This window comes from Peromyscus californicus, unplaced genomic scaffold, assembly GCF_007827085.1.
Source record: "Peromyscus californicus insignis strain IS unplaced genomic scaffold, ASM782708v3 Scaffold_7__1_contigs__length_154581171, whole genome shotgun sequence".
Classification (NCBI taxonomy): domain Eukaryota; kingdom Metazoa; phylum Chordata; class Mammalia; order Rodentia; family Cricetidae; genus Peromyscus; species Peromyscus californicus.
Genome location: NW_026294595.1, coordinates 153,525,831 through 153,547,871, shown reverse-complemented (window position 1 = coordinate 153,547,871; position 22,041 = coordinate 153,525,831). Strand labels below are relative to the sequence as shown.

The 22,041-nt window shown below is 49.8% G+C and overlaps 1 protein-coding gene across 4 annotated transcripts in view; it reads left to right on the top strand.

Annotated features, from left to right (window-relative positions):
• Positions 1–40: 40 nt before the first annotated feature.
• The window catches only part of Nkain4 (sodium/potassium transporting ATPase interacting 4), a 32,355-nt gene continuing 10,354 nt past the window's right edge, over positions 41–22,041 (top strand). Inside the window, exons 1-4 of one of the 4 annotated variants that reach the window (XM_052723951.1) lie at positions 41–193; positions 8,606–8,678; positions 21,197–21,334; positions 21,607–21,687. In XM_052723951.1, coding sequence (XP_052579911.1) covers positions 8,631–8,678; positions 21,197–21,334; positions 21,607–21,687 — 267 coding nt within the window. In that variant the 5' untranslated portion in view covers positions 41–193; positions 8,606–8,630. Of the gene's footprint in view, positions 194–8,605; positions 8,679–11,767; positions 11,956–21,196; positions 21,335–21,606; positions 21,688–22,041 lie in introns of those variants that run through there. The other 3 variants (XM_052723952.1, XM_052723950.1, XM_052723953.1) reach the window with 3 other exon arrangements.

Below are 22,041 nucleotides of genomic sequence, written 5' to 3'. Positions count from 1 at the left end.
TGGGGAGCTCCGGAGTGGGCGGTGCCGCATAGCAAGGCAGAGCGGGTGGGTCCGGGTAGCGGTCATGGCAGCCGGCCTTCTGGGAAATCCACGATGCCGACCGAGGCTGGACCGGAGCAAAGAACTGCCCGCGGCCACTGTCAACTCGAACCGCGGACTCGTGGTTTAAAATAGACTTGGGCCGGCTGTTCTGGTAAAATCACTTGGGTTAATTGCTGGTGGTTTTTAGTTTTGTATACATACTTTGGGCCTGTCTGTGCCATGTATTTCTCCCTCGTCAACTGCTTGACTTTCTTTCTGTTTTTGTTTTGTTTTTCGAGATGGGGTTTCTTTAAAACCTTGGCTGTCAGCCTGGCCTCGAACTCAGAGATCTGACTGGCTTTGCCTCCCGAGTGCTGGGACTTAAAGGCGTGCGCCACCACCGCCCGGCTCGTTTGACTTTCACATTGACCAAACCAAACCTACCTGCAACGAAACGTACAGTGAGGCATTTTGTCAAATACATACAGTTGGTACCCGTACCACCGTCAGGGATAATGCGTCCCTTCTTCCATCCACTGTTGGAGTTTCTGTCACAGGTTCAGAACTTTGTATACATAGAATATCGAAAACTGTAGTGTTAGATGACTTATCCAGAGCCCAATTTTGTGGCTTGAGACAGGCTCTCACACTGTTGTAGCCCAGTTTAGCTTGGAACTCGAAGACCTTCCATGGCAGTATTTTCTTCCATAGATTCTCAGGAGACTGGGAAGAGGAGCTGTTTCTGATGAAACCCGAAATGGGCTGACCTGCCCCCTGGAGGCCAGTCTGAGCTACATGCTTCCTGAGTTCTGTGACAGACAAAAGTGTAGGGTGCAGACCTGGGCTGCTCCCACCCATGGCTTTCAGGTCAGGCTGGCTAAAATGCTGCTTGGGAGACGGGAGCAAGCAGACCTGACCTATAGGTGGTCCAGAAGTACCTTGGCCAGTGTAGGTTGTGGTTCTCAAGCTATCCCCATCCTGATCAAGTCATCTCTTCCTGTTTGTATTTGCTAGTTTTGTGTCAGCTTGATACAAACCGGTCATTTGAGAGGAGGGAGCCTCAATTGCAAAAATGCCTCCAGAACAGCGGTTCTCAACCTTCCTAACGCTGCGAACTTTTAGTACAGCCTCTCATGTTGTGGTAACCCCCAGCCACAAAATTATTTTGTTGCTATTTCGTAACTAATTTGGCTACTGTTATGAATTGTAATGTAAATATCTGATATTCAACCCCAAAACAAAGGGGTCAAAAACTGCAGGTTGAGGACTGATGCTCTAGAAAATCAGGCTGTAATCAGGCAAGCCTGTAGAGCATTTTCTTAATTAGTGATTGATGTGGAAGGGCCCAGCCCATTGTGAGTGGTACCACCCTGGGCTGGTGGTTCTGGGTGCTATAAGAGGCAGGCTGAGCAAACTATGAGGAGCAAGCCAGTAAACAGCCTTCCTTCATGGCCTCTGCATCAGCTCCTGCCTCTACATTCCTGCCCTGTTTGAGTTCTTCTCCTGATTTTCTTCAATGATGATCAGTAATGTGGAAGCTAAGCCAAATAAACCCTTTCCTCCCCAAGTAGTGACTAACCCTAAATAAAACACTGCTCCAGGAAACACCAGTGATTGTATCAAACAGCTCAAGTGTGAGAGCCCCCGATGTTAAGGTCACCCTGAAAACATTCTCCATAGTGGGCTCATTCTCATCTCTGAACTGGGGTATTTCCCACCAGCATACAGTAAGCATGTAGCCCTGACTGGCCTCCAGGGGGCAGGTCAGCCCATTTCGGGTTTCATCAGAAACAGCTCCTCTTTCCAGTCTCCTGAGAGTCTATGGAAGAAAACACGGCCATGGGAGGTCTAAATAGTTCTGGCCGGCCACCCAGGGTTGGGGGGCAAAGAGTGGACTGGGTGGCCAAGAGTGGATGCAAGGAGGACTGGGCGGGTGCAAGTAGCTTAGGCCCCAGACGTGGAAGGCTCTTGCCTTGTGTAACAACTGGAGTAAACTGACAAAGACGATCCTGGTGACAAGAGGCCATCGTAAGGTGCCTGCTTGGCCTGAGCTGGGGCCCTTCCAGCCAGAGGGCAGAGCTAAGCCCTTCCATGTCAGGCCTACCTAGGAATTCAGAGTTCACAAAAGTAAAATAGTGGGCAGTCCTGAGTCCTCATTACTGGACCTGTTATTTATCTCCAATTGCAAGTGTACCATACAGATAACCCCTGAAATAGACAGCAGAGTAAGCACAAGGCCTTTGCAGGCCACTGCCAGTCCCTGTACAGAATTGGAAACCCAGTGTCTATACATCCTCTGTAATGTACTCACCATGGGCCTTCTGGGTGCCCATAGCATATAGCACCTTTCTCCAGAGAGCCGGCCTCTGGTCTCTGGAAAACATATGCCAGTCCTTAGCCAACACCCAAGAGGTGAGAACACAAGTGCCCCCTCCTCCAGTGGTGAGTAGGGTTGGGTCAATTGAGGCTTATCTCCATCTGAGGACATACCTGCTGCGTCATACCCTCCTTTCTCCTGGGAGCCTCCTACACCCTCTTGAAGTTCAGATTGTTCCCAGTGCCTAGTGTAGTAGTTACAGCCTCCCTCTGCTGGTGTCATCAAGCTCCTGTCTTTGCTGTGTGCTAGGCAGAGCTGTACCAACCCCAGTGAAGATTTTACTTTGTTTTTAACCTCTGATTCCTGGTGTGTGTGTGTGTTTCTCTTGATAGCCTGCCTCCTCCAGATCCTTCCTGAATCAGGAGAAAAGAATGTGAGATGGCTCAGGTCCACCCAGATAAGGCTGCTGCAGTATGGAGCAGCCATGATGGAGAAGGGCCTGGGGTTGGGACAGAGGGAACTAGAGGACTGTCAGAGCAGGCAACACTGCAAGGTCAAGAAGCCATGAGAGCTTCGGAAGTACAACTGTCCTTAGCAGTCTTGGGCCATCTTCCATCCTAACCCTCCAAGGAACCTGCAGCTGTGTTGAATCACATTTGGTCACAGTATCTAAGAACATGCCAGGACTGGCCAGCTCCTCAGATTAGAGGCTTGATGGTTCAGATCTCAGGACTGTAAGGGTCAGGACCTAAATAATCCTATCTTAGATGAGATTCTTGATCTAGTTGCTAGAAACAGAAACCCAATCTTAAATGGTGGACACACAAATGTACTAATTCAGATGAAAGCTGGTCACAGAGAGCAGACAGTCCACAACCTCAGTGCAGAACTGCCTCTGTGCTCCTTTCCTGTACACTTTCCCTGCACGATGGGGGTGCTTTTAACTCTTTGTGTCACCAGATCCAGTAAGTCTACAGCCTTATGAGGAAAACATTGATGACAGATTGGTGGGACTTTGTTGGTCTTTTCTGTTCTCTACATATGTCTTAGATTGGGCTATTCCCCTTCAGATCCAACCATGGGAGAACATGTGCTAGACTCTAGCAGCTAGAGGTTTATAGATCCAGATGTTGGTAACAGCACATACACATATATCGACTGTCCTGCATGTGTACAGGAGTCTCAGTGTGAGAGCCTCTGAACCCCTTGTCCCAGAGACTACTGCCTGGGAGGAGGAATGGCCGAGGTGTGGTAGCTGCACCTTGCCCTGTCCAGGAGCTGAGAGAGAAACAGGATACTGAATCTCTGCTGAAGTCATGGGAAGCTTGCTGGAGGCCAGAAGGCCTAGGAAGACTAGTTGATAGGAGAGTTGGAGCCATGACTTCAGACTTGGTTGTATCCAGACCTAGGTACCCAATACCAAACCCATGAGCCTGGAGTTGGCTTGCAGAGAAAATACAGGACTAGTGCCAGATCTGTGAAGAAATAGAGGCCCCACAGGATGAGACCCTAGAAGAGACCGTAGGGACTCTGTGGAGTTAGTAGGTAGAGGAGTTGGTGCCCACAGGGAAGCTGAGAAAGGAGCCAGTGTGGCCAGAGGGGACTTGGGGTAGTCAGCAAAGGACTCAAACCTACCCCAAGACCAACAGGACCAGTGGGTAGAGATCGGCCTATAAGAGGTCCACACAAGGCCATCTAACCAAGGCTGGCACCCATAGTGGTGTTGATCAGATGAAGGCCTGTAAGCTGACAGGCCCAGACAAGTGAGATCTGTCCCTAAGATAAGGTATGGGCTGTGCACCTCTCTTCTGGGTATGTGCTAGGGTGGCCTCGGCACCTCCTGGCTACTCTCTGTCCTAGTCCGGCCTCCCAGGGACTTGGGATGTTCTCTTTAGCACAAAAGTGCAATCTGTGTCCAGCTCTGGAGCTGAAGAGGCCTGGCGTCAAATCTTGCCTCTGTCATTTGCAGGCTCCAGGCAAGTCACTTAGGATGAAGCTCTGGTTTCCTCACCTATAAGTGGAAGAAGATACAACACTAATTCACAAGGGCTTTTATGAAATTTAAAAAGCTGTCAGGCTGGCAGGGACTGTGGTTGACCACAACTATTGTTGCTGCTGGAGTGGAGTCTTCCCAAGTAGGGTACCCTGCAGAAGGAGACAAAACAGAGGGTCTGGGAAGAGTGCCCTGTGTTTTGTCCAGCGAAATTAATGCATGGCCCACAGTGAAAAATGTCCATGCTGTGATTTTGAAGCTGAGTTTGCTAGCTAGAAGGATCATTTCTACATCCTCCTGGGTACTCCCTGCTATGATTTAATGATGAAGTCCCTCTAGAATTCATGCCAAGCCTGAACCTCAGTATAAGAACTTTTTTTGTTTTGGGGGAGTTTTTTTGGTTTTTTGAGACAGGGTTTCTCTGTGTAGTTTTGGTGCCTGTCCTGGATCTCCCTCTGTAGACCAGGCTGGCCTTGAACTCACAGAGATCCACCTGGCTCTGCCTCCCGAGTACTGGGATTAAAGGTGTGTGCCACCACTGCCTGACTCGATGTAAGAGCTTTAAGGTGTGGTCACAGATGGCTGAATTAGAAGGCTCTGGCCTGAGAAATGGGATAACATTCTGTAAAAGGACTCTTGTCCTGCTGTCTGCCCCCAGGCAAGGTTTCAACAGGGGCCTGCTGGAAAGCATAGTGGCCACACCAAACACCAAATCTAATGAAGTTAGATCTTGAACTTCCAGCTTCCTGAACTGTAAATAACAAGCTTCCGTTCTTTATAAACTACTCTAGCTCGGGTCTTTTGTCTCAAACGTTGGTTTCTTGTCAACATTTAGGGATCATGTTATGGGCTCCATCGTGAGAGACAGAGCAACAGGAAGAAACAGAAGGGGGGGTAGAGGAAATCTGTATAGGATGCACTGAAGGGGAGCAGCTGCTAGCCTCAGGAGAGGGCAGAGGGATCCAATGGGGCCTGCAGCTGGCTTTTGATCCCTTTGAGTTTGTTTAATAAAGCTAATGTTTGAAAGAATGTGAGAAAAATATCAGCCTCGCCTGCCTCTGCTTTGCTCTGCTCTTTGATCCATGAGTTTCTAATACTAAAGATGAGGTCCCAAGACATCCTGGTCAGATCCCTGGCCTTGGGCTCCTATGGAGAAGTTCTCAGAAACCCAGGTATGTGGCCAAGGGAAAGGTCTTCTCCCTCATGCTGTTAGACTCCAGGCATGGGCCCTTCTTCTGCTGCAGGGAGTCCTAGTTTCTCAGAAATTAGTTGACCTTTACTAAGGATAAATGGCACACATCTATTAACCCCAGATAAAGTACCAACTACAGACCAAAGAAACTATTCCATCTAGGTCTAGCTTAATTAACAAGTGAGCCTATAGGGTTTACTTACAGAAGCATAAGTGATGGGCTGCTTACAGGACCAGGGTGATTCAAACGCAGCTACATTCACAGAAAAGCCCTCCTCAACATGATGACTCATGCATGAGTGCTGCACCCAGAGAGTTCACTGCAGCTTGAAGACAGCTTCCTGGGAGAGTCTCCTCAACTCAGCAACTGTTGCTTATGTAACCTTGGGCAGTGCCTTGTGGATATGAAAACATTCTGAGCTTCCTGAGCCTGAAAAGTGGCATGTGCTTCCTCTTCACTCCAGGAGAGAACGTTTCAATTTAGAGGAAATGGGTCCCAGGCTTAAGGCTTCCTCTGTAGCTGATCGTGCTGTCTGACACCCTAGTGAACTGTCAGGAGTGACTGGCCCCACCTGGCTTACCTTGCTCTGGTCTGGTGTCCATAGTCATTCACGGCATCACCATCACTGACTGCCTTGGGCTCCATTCTGCACTGCATTGTCAGTGGTCTCAGTACTTGTACTTAAATTTCTCTCTGCCCCGGGACCCAGGGAGGCCCAGGCCCATTGCTCACCACTCAGCAACATGTAAGATTCTGTGAGAGCAAATGTGCACTGCAAGATTCAGCCTACAGGTTTAGTTGTTGCCACTTCCTCCTCCTCTCAGCTGTGTGATCTCCCTCACACAGCGTCCTCATCTGAAATGAGGATCAGACGACCTTCTCCAAGAATCAAGCAAACCAGATGAGAAGACAACCCTCTGTCCTTGCAAGGCCAGCCTACCTTACCCAAGCTGTATTAGTAAGATTCTCTAGACTCTAGAGTAGTGGTTCTCAATCTTCCTGATGTTGTGACCCTTTAATACCCTATAATACAGTTCCTTATTGTGACCCCCAACCATAAAGTTATTTCATTGCTACTTCATAACTGTAATTTTGCTACTGTTGTGACTAGTAATGTAAATATCTGATATGCAGGGTATCTGATATATGACCCCAAAAGGAGTCACAATAGGTTGAGAACCAGTGCTCTAGAGTGTGTGTGTACATATATATTCTGTCCGTTATGTTTCTATTATGTAATATATGTATATGTTTTCTTAAAGTGGCTCGCAGGATGTGGTCCTGCTAGTCCAACAATGGCTGCCTTAACAATGGAAGGTCCAAGAATCTAGTAGTTTGTTAAGTCTATGAGGCTGTCTCAGCTGGTCTTCAATAGACACTGGAATTCCAAAGAAGTAGGCTCTAATGCCAGTGAAGGAATAGACTTTCCAAATGAGAGTGAGGACAATCAGGCAAAAAGAGAGAGAGAGCGCTTCTTTCTTCTGGGTACTTTATATAGGCTGCCTGCAGAAGGCATGGCCCAGGTTAAAGGTAGATCTTCTCACCTCAAGAGATCTGGGTTAAAAATGAGTCTTTACTGCAGATAATCCACAGATACTGATAAAGGAATTATTTATTAAGAAATGATACTGGGGAGAAGAACTCACTAAACAGGATAAGGCAAATCTGTTGCAGAGTCCTGGAAGGCTGATGGCCGGTCCCATGATACTTCTGCCGCCTGTGTCAATCCCCACCGTCCAAGCCCATGAGGGATAGAAGAAAAGGGGCCTGTGTATGTGCCCCTCAGTCTTAAGCTAGCTCAGAGGCCACACCTTAGGGGCTGGTACTTCAAGGTCATAGGTGGAACAGGTATCCACTACAGGTCTTCCCATTTTAAAGTATGTAATTAAGAAAAAAAATCTTTCATAGGTATACCAGCTGCTTCAATTTTAGTTGATTCTAGATGTAGTCAAGTTGACAAGGAAGAATAACCACAACAACAGGCAGTGGTGGCACTTGCCTTTAATCCCAGCACTTGGGAGGCAGAGGTAGGCAGATCTCTGTGAGTTCAAGGCCAGCCTGGTCCACAGAGCTAGTTCCAGGACAGCTAGTGCTGTTACACAGAGAAACCCTGTCTCAAAAAACCAAAAAAAAAAAAAATAGCCATAAGTCCACTCCTTGTCAACTTGACACATAATTTTTTCTCTTTATATCATGTTTAATTTCCAAACAAAAACAATAACCAGTTCATAAGTAGGCCTATCGTGATAAAACTATCCCACATACAATTGCAAACAAATTTTATATTTAATCACATCACAGTTATGTCTAACATGATATAACTATCCTGCATATAACCAAAAATGCATTATCAATTTTAGAATAGGTGACAATGTCCCTTGAGGGACATTCTTTACCATTCATAAGAAAGGCTTAGCTCTAGGAGTTCAGTCAAAGAGAGGGAAGAGGGATTCCATGAGCAAGGGGCATCAAGATCATGATGGGGAAACCTACAGAGACAACCAAACCAAACTAGTGAGACCTCATGAACTTTAGACCAACAGCTGTGGAGCCTCCATGGGACTGGACTAGGCCCTCTGCATAAGCAAGATAGTTGTGTAGCTTGATCTGCTTAAGGGGCCCCCTTGCAGTAGGATCAGGATCCAACCCTGATGCATGAGCTGGCTTTTTGGAGCCCACTACCTATCTATGGTGGACACCTTACACAGCCTTGATGCAGGGGGAGGGGCTTTGACCTGCCTCAAGTGAATGTATCAGGCTCTGCTGACTCCCCATGGGAGGCCTCACCTTGTTGGAGCAGGGAATGGGGAGTAGGCTGGGGGCGGGAGGAGGGAAGCGGGGGGATCTGTGGTTGGTATGTAAAATGAATAAATAATTTCTTAAGAAAAAAAAGGAAGAAATGCAGTCACAATGCAACAAGACCTGCTGGTCTATAAAGATGGAGTTTGACACAGGGAGTGGAGGTGGATCCAGAGGGGGATGAGATTGAGCATGTGCCTAGGTTTGGCATAAAGTCACACTGTGACATAGATGAAATGTGTGGATCTGGTGTCTAACTGCCTGCCCTTCTACGTCCCCAAGGTGCGCTCCAGGTTAGGAAGTTGGAATGACCCAGAAACTTAAGACAGCATGCTCCTGCTCTGGATGCAGAAAGGTGAGTCCCCACAGATAGACCAAATAGCTGAGGGAAGCCCTGGATCCCAGCCACCCCTGAGCTACAGTGTGTCAGGAAGACTTCACTGCTCATGTCTGTTCTCCTGTGAATAAGAACACCCCTTATTGTCTCAGAGTGAGTCCTAAAGAACCTCAGAGAGATGGCCAGGTGGTGGTGGCACATGCCTTTAATCCCGGGACTCAGGAGGCAGAGCCAGGCGGATCTCTGTGAGTTCAAGGCCAGCCTGGTCTACAGAGTGAGATCCAGAACAGGCTCCAAAGCTACACAGAGAAACCTTGTCTCGAAAAACAGAAAAAAAAAAACAAAAACAAAACAAACAAGCAAAAACCTCAGAGAGGCTATAGCCAAGACTCAGGACCTGCAGATACCAGAAACAAAATGTCTGCTGTCCACCAAGAGAACTGGGAAGAACACAGGCTGGGCACTGTGGTGATAGTTTGTTGTACTCTAATAAAATTTGCCTGAAGATCAGCGGACAGAACAAGCCCCTATATTAAATATAGAGGTCAGGCAGCGGTGGCACACACCTTTAATCCTAGCACTGGGGAGGCAGAGATCCATCTAGATCTTTGTTAGTTCAAGGCCACACTGGGTTACATGTGATTGATCCAGTCTAGGAGAGAAACAGAGCCAGGCAGTGGTGGCACACACCTTTAACCCCAGTATTTGGGAAGCACACATGCCATTAATCCCAGCACCAGGAAGGTTGAGATAGGAAGTGAAATGGCTGGGCAGAGAAAGGCATATAAGGTGTGAGGAGACAGGAAATAGAGCCTTTTCGGCTGAGGACTCAGACATTCAGTCTGAGGATTCATGGAGACAAGATCAGCTGAGGAGTTGGCGAGGTGAGAAGTGACTGTGCCTTGTTCCTTTGTTTCCTCTGATCTTTCAGCATCTATCCCAACATCTGGCTCCAGGTTTTTATTATAAGACTATTTAGGATTCGTGCAACAGGGCACCCACCTGGTTGGAGGTGTGGAGGTGTAGGCTTGGACCACAGAGCACGCAGGTGGGGTTATGCTAGGCTCACTGCTGCACTCTGGTGTCTGGTACAATTTAGGTGCCATGGTCGTTGGAGACAGACAGCAGGCTGCAGAAACAATGTGTGCTTGTATGCAAAGCATGCAGTGAAGCCTGTGGCCCCCACACATGGCCATGGTGAGAATGTGCCCAGAGGTGTGCACAATGGCATGTGGTGCCCTGTGCCATCGAGCTATCTACACAGTGTTTCCCTTCATATGACACCAAACCCACACTGGAAGGGACTGAGTGGATATTTGTCCACATTGGAGACATGTGTAGCTGTCACAACTAGAGAAGAGTGCCATGTCATGGTGGAAGTTCATTCTACTCAGCTTAGGAGGGCCCCACCTCAGGAAATTAGTCCAACCCCACATCCAGTCAAACACTCTCTGGCACATTGCCCTTTTTACTGAGTAACTTTCCATGAAAACCTGCCCAAGAAGTCCTATTATCATCTTCCCACAGCTTGCTCTGATGATCAGGACTTCTACGGGGCTCTATCTCTTCCCCAAGCCTAGGTTGCCCCATTCAGGGCACAGTTGTTGAGTCTCTATCCTTAGAGGGAGCTTATGAACCCCAGTTCAGTTCCATCAAGACTACTCTGAGTGGGCAGGGGGTGAGTGGATGTCCCATTCCCTTGTCTGCTTGATTTTTGCCTCTCGTCAGCCTAAAGTCTGTTGTCCTGACGACACACACACACACCTTTCTCCTCTAAATGTTCCTATTTGTTGGGTCTGAGACTTGTACTTCCACAAGCTTGTATTAAGGATCTTGATTGGCTTCCTCCCCAAGGCTGTAGGCCTTGACTTGCTTTTCTATGAAATGGGCTGGCAAGATAGAACCCTGCAGTGCCATATGACTGCTCACCAAACTGAGGTAAGGGGGATGTGGTAATTCATAAAATAGTATGAATGGTTCAGGAGTGAAGTAGCCACAGGAAGTCACAGGTCATTTCTCTGGAGAAGCCAATGGTGAGAGGGTGCTCTGTGCTCTGAGGTTGGCACACAGAGGAAGGCTATCCACAGACGTTCTGAGCATCCCCAGGAGGCCAGGTGAAGCTGCTCAGGTCAAGGCCAAAGCTACCTAGACTCAGTTTCCTCTGAAGCCTGTGGCCAAACCACCTGGTGTGAACTGCTTCTCCTATCCACCTCCTCTATCTTCCCACAGTGAGCTACCAGGTGCCAGACTGGTACCTTCTTCTGCTGCTGGCACAAGATTCCTGCCCCAGCGACAGGCTTTTTTTTTTTTTTTAAAAATCATTATTCACTGGGACCTGCACTACAGCCCAGTGCTTCCATCTGACCAGGACGTCCATGCCAGCCTGGATGTGAGGCTCCTCTACAACCCAGCTTAGTCCCATTTACAGGCCTCTGTGCAACAGGGCTTTCTGAGCACTGTTGTGAACAGGACACCCACTAGAGTTCCTAATGCTGTTCCTGAGCAGATCTGGACAAGACCTTCCAGACAGGTGAAGTAGTGATGGGTGAGCGCATCATTCCTCCTGCTTCTGAGTCCTCACTCTCAGATTGGACATAGAGCTCTGGACCAGGTGAGGACTTCTTGGAGACTCACACTGAGAACGCCTCGTGGATGGGGTGAGCCTGAACCCCACAAGAAAGGAGTTTGATGGCAACAGTGCAGAGGTGTCTGACCCACCAGAGGATTCTGAGCAGGGACAGGAGCCAGGCCGAAAGCTATTGGAGGGAGACTCGGTTGCTAATTCTTCTGGACAGACTCCTTGGCAGGTCGAGTTGTCTGTAGCCACGGCTCAGCCTCTCGCTGCTCTTTGCTGCCAGAAAGAAAGTGTCATCGCCCCTTTAAGAAGGGGTCCCTCGCCCCTTCTCCGGACGGCTTGAAGCCCCTAAGGGCTGCAAGTACTAGGGGTGTGTAAGTGTGGAGACAGACACGGAGCAGCTGTTACCCAGAGGGGGGAGGGGATGAGCAGTAGGGAGGGCGGGGTCTGAAGAGAGGGTGGGCAGGGGCGGGATCTAGAAGGAAGGGACGGACAGGGCTGGGGTCTGCTAGGCTTACCCGAGGCAAGCTGGGACGGAATCTACAAGCTGGAAAGAGGCAGTGTCGGCAAGGCAAGGAGGGCGGGGGCGCGGTGGGCAGAAGCTTTCGCACGCGGAGGGCTCCAGCCCACTCTGGCAGCAAAGGTGCCGCGGGAGGCGTGAATACCATGGGCTCTTGCTCCGGCCGCTGCACGCTTCTTGCGCTCTGCGCTCTGCAGCTGGTGAGTCCTGGTGTCCTGCGTGGCTCTCCCGATCAGCAGCAGCCCAGGGAGGCCCCTGGACGGCTTGAATCTGGCTGCTGCGGCCAATTTTCCCGGCTGACAGGCATGCGAGGGGAGCTGCCACTGTGGGGGATTTCGGCTGTGCCCTGCTGTGTTTGCTTGGGAAGCGGTGTCCGGGCTGGCGGGGACAGGTGCTGGGGAGCTTCTGGGGGGCCCCGGCTGCCAGGAACAAAAGCTTTCGGGCGGGGCTGCCCCTGGAGCTGCGCTCAGGTCCAGAGTGCATGGTCCGGGGATCGTGGTCCGTGGTCTGTTTGATGCGCACACGCTCTGAAGGCGCCTGTGGTCAAGAGTGCGCGTGTTACTGTTGTGGCACCAGTGGTGGAGCTCGCAGCAAAGTTCAGTGCCTGAGTGTGGACATTAAAGTCGGGTGTACCAGAGAGTGTAATCGCACTCCCATCTTGTGCTTGAGCACTGTCTACTTGGGGTCTCCCAATCTCCCTGGCCTGTAGAGGGAAGAGGCTCTCCGGTGCCTAGGGTTGACCCCCCTGGCCCCCTAGTTGAAGAGCCTTGTCAGAGAACTTGGACGACGCCAAGCAACTTTGCAGCTCTCCCTGAGCTTGGAGCCTGGAATGTGGGTTATAGGGCTGACAAGGAAGGGGCTAAAACAAAGGTCGCTGGGGAAACTCCTTTGCGTAGATGCTAATGAGTCCTGGGTATCTGGTCTTAAAAAGGAAATGTAGCTTTGTCTCCGGACTGGGTGTGGGCCTGGGCCCAGCTGGACAGGGTGCCTCCTCCACTGGCTGAAGCTGGAGGTCCCTGAGGAAGAAGAGGTTGTTTCAAAGACACTGTAAGGCCGTTTGGTGTTTTGTACTTCCAGTGGCCACCAGGCATAAAGTGGAATTGCCGGAGGTCCACGGTCCAAGTATTTACAGGTCTGCAGGTTTCTACTGGGCAGGTCAGGCTTGAGAGGGCTGCTTCCAGCCTTGGAGCAGTGTTGAGTCGCCGTCTTTCTGTGAGGTGCCCCCTTAGGGGGCTCCTGGGAAGATAGAGGGCAGTTTTGCAGAATGACCAGGTAAAGGACAGGGATGACCTGGCTGACTGTGAGGTTTGGAACCTGCCCGATATGGGAGTCAAGAAACACAGCAGCTTTGGGGAAAGAGGATGACTTTTGTTTCCTTGCACTGGATTTGGCCTGACAGTATTCTCTGATATGTGGTTGAGAGAAGCAGGTGCTCTTCCATCTCCAGTTCAGGGATGTGGTCCTGGGATGCAAGGGGATCAGGTCAGGGCCTATTCCTGTTTATTTGACTTCTCCTGGATACAGGTGTAGGTCTAGGACAGACTTTGAAAATTTAGCTGCAAGTAAGAGGAGTGGGGTCATTTTGGTGCTCGGGTTGGTTATAGGGCTTCCCTGGGACAGGGCTTCTCCAAGACTGAGTCTCAGCCAAGACAAGCCCCAAGGACTCTGTGGAGCTGTACTGAGCCCTGTACCCTTGCTTTGTCCAGCAGGCCACAGCTGAAATGCCCCCAGGGAGCTGTCAAGGGTCTTTTGTCCTGCCCTGGCTGGCAGTTGGGGGCGGGCCACCCTCCTCGGCCTCTGGGAGGAACAGGCCCAGTGCCACCCACTGCTCTGGTCTCTGCGAGGAGTGGAGAGCAGAGGGAGCTGGGAGTAGTGTAGGAGTCCTGAGGCTTTCCCTTTTTTGACAAGCGTGAGAGTTTTCTTGTTACCAAGTTACTGGACAAAGGACCTAAACAACTCTCCCTGAAGAACAGCAGGGGCTTTGTCGGCTCTGAGCCAGCACGATGCTGAGGCTGTTCCCGGACCTCACTTCACTACAATGACAAGACAGGATTCAGGGCCCATGAAGGGATCTGCAACTAGATTCTGCAGGGCCACTAGCTCTAAATTACCAGTCTCCAAGCAGTGGGAGAGTCATACATAGTCAGAGAGCTTCTGGGCATGTTAGCCCAGAATTGAGAAGATGCACAGTACTTTGACCTCTTACAAGGTTTCTATTCCTGAGACAACCAGGGGCTACTCTTCAGACTGAGGTCCTCTAGCAGACATATGCAACCGATCCAGCCTCCAGCTGGGGCCTCACAGGACGGTGCTTTGGGTTTCTTAGTGGACCAAGGGGACCATCTTCACCTCCCCTTTCTTTTTCTCCCTGGGTGGGATGAAGACCAGTCAGAACTAGTCATTCATGAAGAGGCTGACCTCTGTCCCCTGGTGCTGGTTTTTTTCTTTTTTTGCCCCCAAATTTGTAATTTTATATGCAGGCTCCTCCAGGAACTAGGAGCCTGCTAGGATGGGGACATCTGGGCTCTGATACTTGAGATTCATTCTGAATCATGCATTTTCATGTTGTATGTAGAAAGACTGTGCCTTTGGTTAGTGCTTCTAACAGTTGAATGGAACAAGTGTGCACACAGACCACCATGTAACTCCTTAGGACAAATGCATTGTGGGGAAGGGGAAATGCTACCACTGCCTGCCTGGGCCCAAGGTAGGAGCTTCAAGTTGCCTGTAAGCATGCAGGTGTGGAGGTCCTGAGTCCTGCTTAAAGGAAGGATATTCCTATCCCAGAAAATGAGAGAGTGCACCAGGGTCTGAGCTGGTGGATGGAGGCAGGAGAGGTGAAGGTGTATGATCGCCTGAGTGAGGGGCTTGGTCTCAAAGGCTGGCTGCTGTTAGAGCCTTATCCTATGGGTCAAGAGCAGTCTGTGGCCAGAGCTCCATCAACAGTCCCCATCTTGAACATTCAAACAGGCTTCTGCTGTTGTCCATTGTCTGTTGGGTTGGACAGCCATTTGGTGCCTCCTTAAGGGGGATTTTCATTGTTAGCAGAAGTTCTGTAGCCTGACTCTTCTGGTGAAATGAGGAAGTACTTACCAGGGGCTTATCATGCCAGATCTGACAATGCTGAGCATCCTAAGTGCCTCCCCAGCAGTTATGTGTTCAGTCACACCAAGAATTCAGCAGTGAGCTAGGGTGTAGATCAGTGGTTGAGTGATTGCCTAGCATGTGTGAGTCCTGGGTTTGATTCCAATACTGGAAACATACACACACACACACACACACACACACACACACACACACACACACACACAGAGAGAGAGAGAGAGAGAGAGAGAGAGAGAGAGAGAGAGAGATTGGAAGAGTTGGAAACATTTCATTCCTTCTGTTTCCTGTCACCACTGACACTTAGAGACTGTCTTCTGAGCTATGTTACAGATGTATACTGCTTTCTGTGGCCTTCTAGGAAGCTGAAAGTAGAAAGGGGATGCAAAGTGAGGAGCTGCAATTCCTAGGCCATTTCTTACCCATATGGGTGCCCCCAAGGTGACCTTTCCATCATTCTGACACAACCTGGAACTGAAGTTTAGAATGTGGACATGTCTTTGGACACAGATCCAGAACCCAATAGCTCCTGGGATCTCTGACAGAGGAAGTGGGGAGGGGCAGGAATTTCTATGGTAGCAGAGAGTCAGACACCAGAGATATCTTTTAGGATTGCTGGAGCTGTTGCTTTTCTGGGATCACAGCAGCTCTGTAGACTCTCTTGTGGTGTAAGGTACTGGCTAGGCAGTGGGCAAACAGCATATGGGAGGGTAGTATGGTGGCCCTCTTCAGAAGGTTGTGCTGGTGAGCATCAGTCATTCTGCAAGTTTATTGTGGCCTCAACATACTGTGCTTGGCTGCTGCACTTGACTTGTATGTCGCATCAGGAGCATAGTAGGGAGGGTCAGCAGGGGTAGGGCATACAATAGAACGGAGTTGACTGGAATCTAGATGGCCACGGACAGAGAGAAGGATATGAATGAATTCTCAGATCAACAGAGGAAAAGGAGCCCTGCCTGCCAGGCAAATTCTGGTTGGAAGACTTGGAGAAACAGGCAGCTATGGTCAGGGCCATCCTAGCAGGACAGTGGGCCCACTAGATCAGGGCAGCTTGTGACAGCATGGAGAGTAAATGCTAGTCTTAAATTATAGAGAGAGAAGCTGATAAGGGGTTGACCCTGGCTGAGATACCAGGTAGGTAATACTGGGGGTTCTGGGGATAGGGGTTGCAGAGGCATGAGGTACAGGTATCTTCCAAGCATGGGTTCTGAGACCTTATACTCAACCTGACTATTGAGAGCTCATCTTGCAAGGACTCTAGGTGGAGGCAAGGCAGGGCTAAGTCCCTACCTTGGAGGCTTGAGCTACTCCTTGGGAGGGGCCTCCAAGAGTGCATGCTGTGTAACTCCCTTCCTGAATACCACTCCTCACTCCCTGCTCAGGGAACAGACTGTGACTGACAGTCCTGGTGTTGCTAAACACCCCACCCCCACCCTGGATCAAGCTCACTGAGTCTCAGTGACCCCACATTCCAGGCCCAGAGCCACCAGGGTGCGTCTGAGCTGGAGGAGGGGCAGATTCTGAAGGAATTTGGCAGATCACAGAAAAAATCTCCCTCAAAAAAAAAAAAAAGTTATAAAATCACCCCCACAGGACAGTAAGTCTGGGAATAGCAGGGCCAGAGGCACTGTGGGCTTTCGGTACTGACTGGGTCTGTCTTTTGGCTTCTTCCTGCCTGCCGCTGCACCATACACATGCACACACACATGCATGAACAGGTGCATGCACATACTTGTATGTGGACGTACGTACACTTGGCTCTATATTTTATACAGATACGACCCGCATGTGGCCAAACCTACCTGAATCCCTGAATTCTTTGGTTACTTCTGGGGACAGAGAGCATCTCTGAACAAATGGCCTAGACTGGGTCCAGACAGCCATTGAAATGGATCCTGAGGGACTGTTTCTGCCATATATTGGAAGTCCAGGGAGCCTGAGGAGATGGGGCCTCATCCCTCCTACCTGCTGTGTACAGCCCTGGACCTGAGCATCCATTAGTCCTACATATCTCCTGTGGGAGAAGAGAGACCAGGGACCCTTTGGAAAGCCACAGAAATTCTCCTAGATCCAAGCTGAGAGCAGAAGAAGCCTGGACCATCTCTAGAAGGGGTACAGAAGGCAAATCCCCGTTCTAGGCATTTGTAGCTATGCAGCCAACCACAATGAAGAGGTCAAGGCCTGGCCAGGGGGGCTGCCACCTCAGTCATAAGTCCTGCTTCAAATGCAGTGCTCACTGAGTATTGGCATTTGTTGACCCCCTGATCTCCAACACCTTTTAGGGAAGTCAGCATGGCTGTCCTGAGACTGTCTTCTTATTGGGTTGTAAGCTACTGTCCTTTCCACCCTGGGTCTTACTAGTTTAGTCAGGACCCACCTATAGCTGGTTCTCCTAGACAAAGGCTTCTGAGCTGGCCATGACTCTCCTGCTGCTCCTCTGGTGATCATGGGGTGCACACTGGCTCCTGAGGCCCAAGGTATCTTTGAAAGGTATAAGTGTCCTAGGCAGTGTGACCTCCTTAGGTCTTTTCACATTCCACTCAAGTGGAATTAGTTTATGTCTGAAGAGGGGTTCCAGGGTGGTGCTCACCTATTCTTTGGAGGGAACAGAAGCCCCACTTACCTCTGCCTACTACTCCATTCCCTCATATTAGTGAGGTTTTAAGGAAGGATGCAGGTAGCTTGATTATGAGGTCAGACCATGGAGGCAGGCCAGGCGACTTACCTGGAGCATTAGTTATTTTTCTCATTGTTGTGACCAGATACTTGACGTGAACAACTTCAGGGAATAATGGTTCTGAAGCCATGAACCAAAATAAAACCACTTATGTGGCTCTCTTTGGTGGTAAGAGCATGTCACAATAGCTGTTCACATGGCTGTGACCAGAAAACAAAACATAGGTGGGAACCTGGAAACCAGGGCTGAGCACAACCTTCAAAGGTCTGCTCCTGGTGACCCACTAATACCAGTTAAGTCTGACCTCCCGAAGGTTCCACTGGTTCCTAAAATAGTGTAATCAGCTGGGGAACAAACATTCTAACATGAGCCTGTGGGGGACTTTCAGATTCATCCCTAACACCTGGGTCACTGGCTGTCTCTGCCTGTGCTGTTTTCCCGAATCACTTGCAAGTCACATACTTGGGTTTCTTTACTCTTCAGTGTGCATTTCTCTTGTGTAGTCCTAGCACTGTCTAATGCCTTACCACAAGGCTCTGATGAGAAGGTGGCTGCTCCTGAGCTGTCCTTCTTGTTTGGGGCCTCTAAGACTGGCTGCAGTTTCTGCTGTGGACAGTGTGGTGGCTATAGCATCTGACATGCCTGTGTGGGACCAACACCTATGAGCACCTGCTGTATATACTGCACGGGCCAAGCAGGGTCTGGCATCACTGTGGGTGTGGAAAATCCCAAACTTATATCCATGGTCAGGAAAGGACTAGCCAGGGTGAGCAGTCCTTACCTCAGGCAAAGCCCCGAGAGGCTTAGGGGGACCCTGGGACCAGCCATCTTTATGTCACTCCAACACCAGCTTCTGCTTGTTACCTGCAGGCAGAGCAGACTTCTAACCAACCCTGGAAGGATTCTTGGCATATTCCAATGAAAAGAGTGTCCTGGTTGAGACACCAACTCCCAATTCCTTAGAGATGATGTAGCTCCAAAGCAGACGGATGATTCCTTGTCAAAATAAAGCAAAGCTCTTGCAGAGCTCTCCAGTGAGCCCTCCATGCATGCCTTCCATGTGAAAGGCATGTAAATAAAGAGACAGGAGCCATCAGCTAGATCAACTGTATCTGCCCATGGAAAGTTAGTGGTGGTCCGTCCTCTTCCTCAGCGAAAACAGCTCGTCAGGCCTGACCAGGAGCCAAAAGTTTGGCCAAGCTGCTCTCTATACTGTGAAAGGCCAGAGATAAGAGCTGATCCTTGAGCCAGGCAGTGGTGGCACACGCCTTTAATCCCAGCACTCGGGAGGCAGAGGCAGGCGGATCTCTGTGAGTTCGAGGCCAGCCTGGTCTACAGAGCGAGTTCTAGGACAGGCTCCAAAGCTACACAGAGAAACCCTGTATCAAAAAACAAACAAACAAGCAAGCAAGCAAGCAAACAAACAAACAAAAAAGCTGATCCTTGAGAACTGACAGTCCGTAAGGAACTGCTCCAACTTCCATATGCAACATTAAGGGGTTTACTCCTATAGGGAGGCACCTTCTATAGGGAAGCACCTTCTCCAGGAGGCTATCATTGTGAAGGCCTAGCATTAGGAAGGGTCTTTGGAGGTAGGAACTTGGCTAGCAGAGGCTTCCTCCACCAACAGTTGCAATCATGAGACATGTTACAGACCCACTAGGGGCTAGCGGGTGAGTGCTTTGTAACACAAAGAGAAGACAGTATATATTAACACTGATAGAAGAAGAGCATTGAGTGTCATTGTTCTGTGACAGGAAGGGGCAACAGTGGATCTGTGACAGAGTAGGGGCAGTGGCTATAAGCACTCTGACAGGAAGTAGAGACAACCGGTGTGAGCACTCTGATGGGAGATGGAGCAGAGGATATGAACTCTCTGTACATGGGGAGGGGATGGGTTTGGAAACTCTGATTGAGCAGGGAGGGAGCAGTGAGTGTAAGCACTTTGTGGCTTTTATGGGGCCCTTCTTTTTTTTTTTTTTAAGATTTATTTATTATGTATACAGAAGAGGGTGCCAGATCTCATTACAGATGGTTGTGAGCCACCATGTGGGTGCTGGGAATTGAACTCAGGTCCTCTGGAAGAGCAGTCAGTGCTCTTAACCGCTGAGCCATCTCTCCAGCCCCTATGGGGCCCTTCTTAAATGGATTCTGCTGGGTCATTCTTGGTGTTGACAAAAAGTCTGCCCTTACCTTAGCAGCCCAACCCAGCGAAGTCCAGACTCCTGTAGAACATGCTTGCTAACAGTCCTCTTTTGAGACTTCTTTCCCACCACTTCTGGGCCATTCATAGCTGTCAGGGCAATGCCAGAGCATGCCCAATTGCAGGTATTTCCTGGGTGCTGTCAGCAGACTTTGGGTATCAGTTCCATCATACAGACTCCAAGCAGCAGGGAGGAACCTGAGTACTTTCGCTGAAGTCAGTGTCTGAGGTCCAGCAACCCAGTGACCACACTACTCAACTCAAACGTGACACAATGGCAGGAGGTCATTTGGGATTGGAAGCAGCCTGTGCTCCCAGTTGATCTCAGTTGCAATGTTACAGACCCACTAGGGGCTAGCGGGTGAGTGCTTTGTGACACAAAGAGAAGACAGTATATGTTAACACTGATAGAAGAGGAGCATTGAGTGTCATTGTTCTGTGACAGGAAGGGGCAACAGTGGATCTGTGACAGAGTAGGGGCAGTGGCTATAAGCACTCTGACAGGAAGTAGAGACAGCTGGTGTGAGCAGCCTTGAGGAGGGTCTTCACCGCAGTGTGGAGACTTGCCTTAGGGTTTCTATTGCTGTGATAAAACACCATGATCATAAACAGCTTGGGGAGAAAATAATTTACTTCAACTTACAACTCTCAGGTCATACTCCATCACTGAGGGAAGCCAGAGCTATTCAAACATGGCAGGAACCTGGAGGACAGAGCAGAGGCAGAGGCCGTGAAGGACTGTGGCTTACTGGCTTGCTCATCCTGCTTTTTTACAGCTCCCAGGACCACCAGCCAGGGTAACCACCTACAGTGAGCTGGGCCCTCCAATCATCAGTTGAGAAGATGCACCATAGGCCTCCCACAGGCCAGTCTGGTGGGGATATTTTCTCACTTGAAGTTTCCTCTTCTCAATAGACTCTGGCTTGTGTCTAGTTGTGTCTGTAGCTGGAACAAGACTTGTTTCTCCCTCTCATACTAGAAGCCACTCTAGGTCAGGGAATGCCTCAGCATTTCCAGTGTTGACCCATTGCTGGTACACAGGGGCCCAGTGGCATCCTGTGAATGTCACAGGCTCAGGTCCACTGTGCTGCCCCTTTAACATTGCTTCTCTTCCAGAATGTAGCCCATCCTTTTTAGTTTTTCCTTAGCAAACTTTTGTCATCCCAAACACAGTGGCTCCAGAGAAAGTGTTGTGACCTGGTGGATTCAGCCATACTTTCTCTTCCTTCACCTATACCTGCATATGGGATGGAGCCCAGTGAAGGATGGATGGGTGGGTGATGAATGAAGGGTGGACAGATGGAGCCACACAATACCTACTCAGGGTTATGGCCAAGAAGGAGTTTGTGGCCCAGCTGGTATAGATATTAAAATAGATGTGAGGGGTACTTAGGAGGGAAACAAAACTTGGAGGTGGCTCCTTAGGGTCCACTGCTCCTCATGGGCCACCTGTTCTTAGGTCACTGCTCTGGAACGGCAGGTGTTTGACTTCCTGGGCTACCAGTGGGCACCCATCCTGGCCAACTTCGTCCACATCATCGTGGTCATCTTGGGGCTCTTCGGCACCATTCAGTATCGGCCACGCTACATTGTGGTGGTGAGTCCACTGTGCTTGGCTGCCTCTATGCAAGGAGTAGAAGCCCTGCCACTCTTGGTGGCAGCTTGGGCAGAATGTCTTAGGTTGACATCTGTCCAGGGTGGGCTTAGGTAACCCTTTTCAAGCTCAGCATTGGGACGATCAGACTCAGGGAGTCCTGGGGCTTTGCCATGAGTTCAAGGGCTTTCTTCCAAGGCATTAGAGAAAATCAGATATCTCATCTCTGAAGCTGCAGGGTTCAACTTCTGCCCTGTTCTTTCTGGCCTCCCTAGTATGCTGTGTGGGCAGCTGTCTGGGTTACCTGGAATGTCTTCATTATCTGCTTCTACCTGGAAGTGGGGGGCCTTTCAAAGGTGAGTAAAGATGGGAAGGGGTTCATCCACTGGGTCTTGGCCAGATCACCATGTGATTCTTGATGCTGTTCATTGCATGTTTCCTAATGATGTTGGGAGCTTGATGCATAGTGCTGACCCCAGCACCAGGATTATTTGGGCTGTGATCAGTGCTTCAGTAAAGTCTGGGAAGACTGTTTTACAGGTGGTAAGTGTTGTTGGTAAGGCATTGTGAGTATCAGTGGGCCAGGGTCTCAGGCTGGGTAGCACACAGGGTGGGTCTCCTGGAAGAGGTCCTTGGGACCAGGCAGTACCAGGGAGGAGTAGGAACTAAGTAGATATCTGGCCCACGTATGTAGGTGTGTCCTTCTTAGG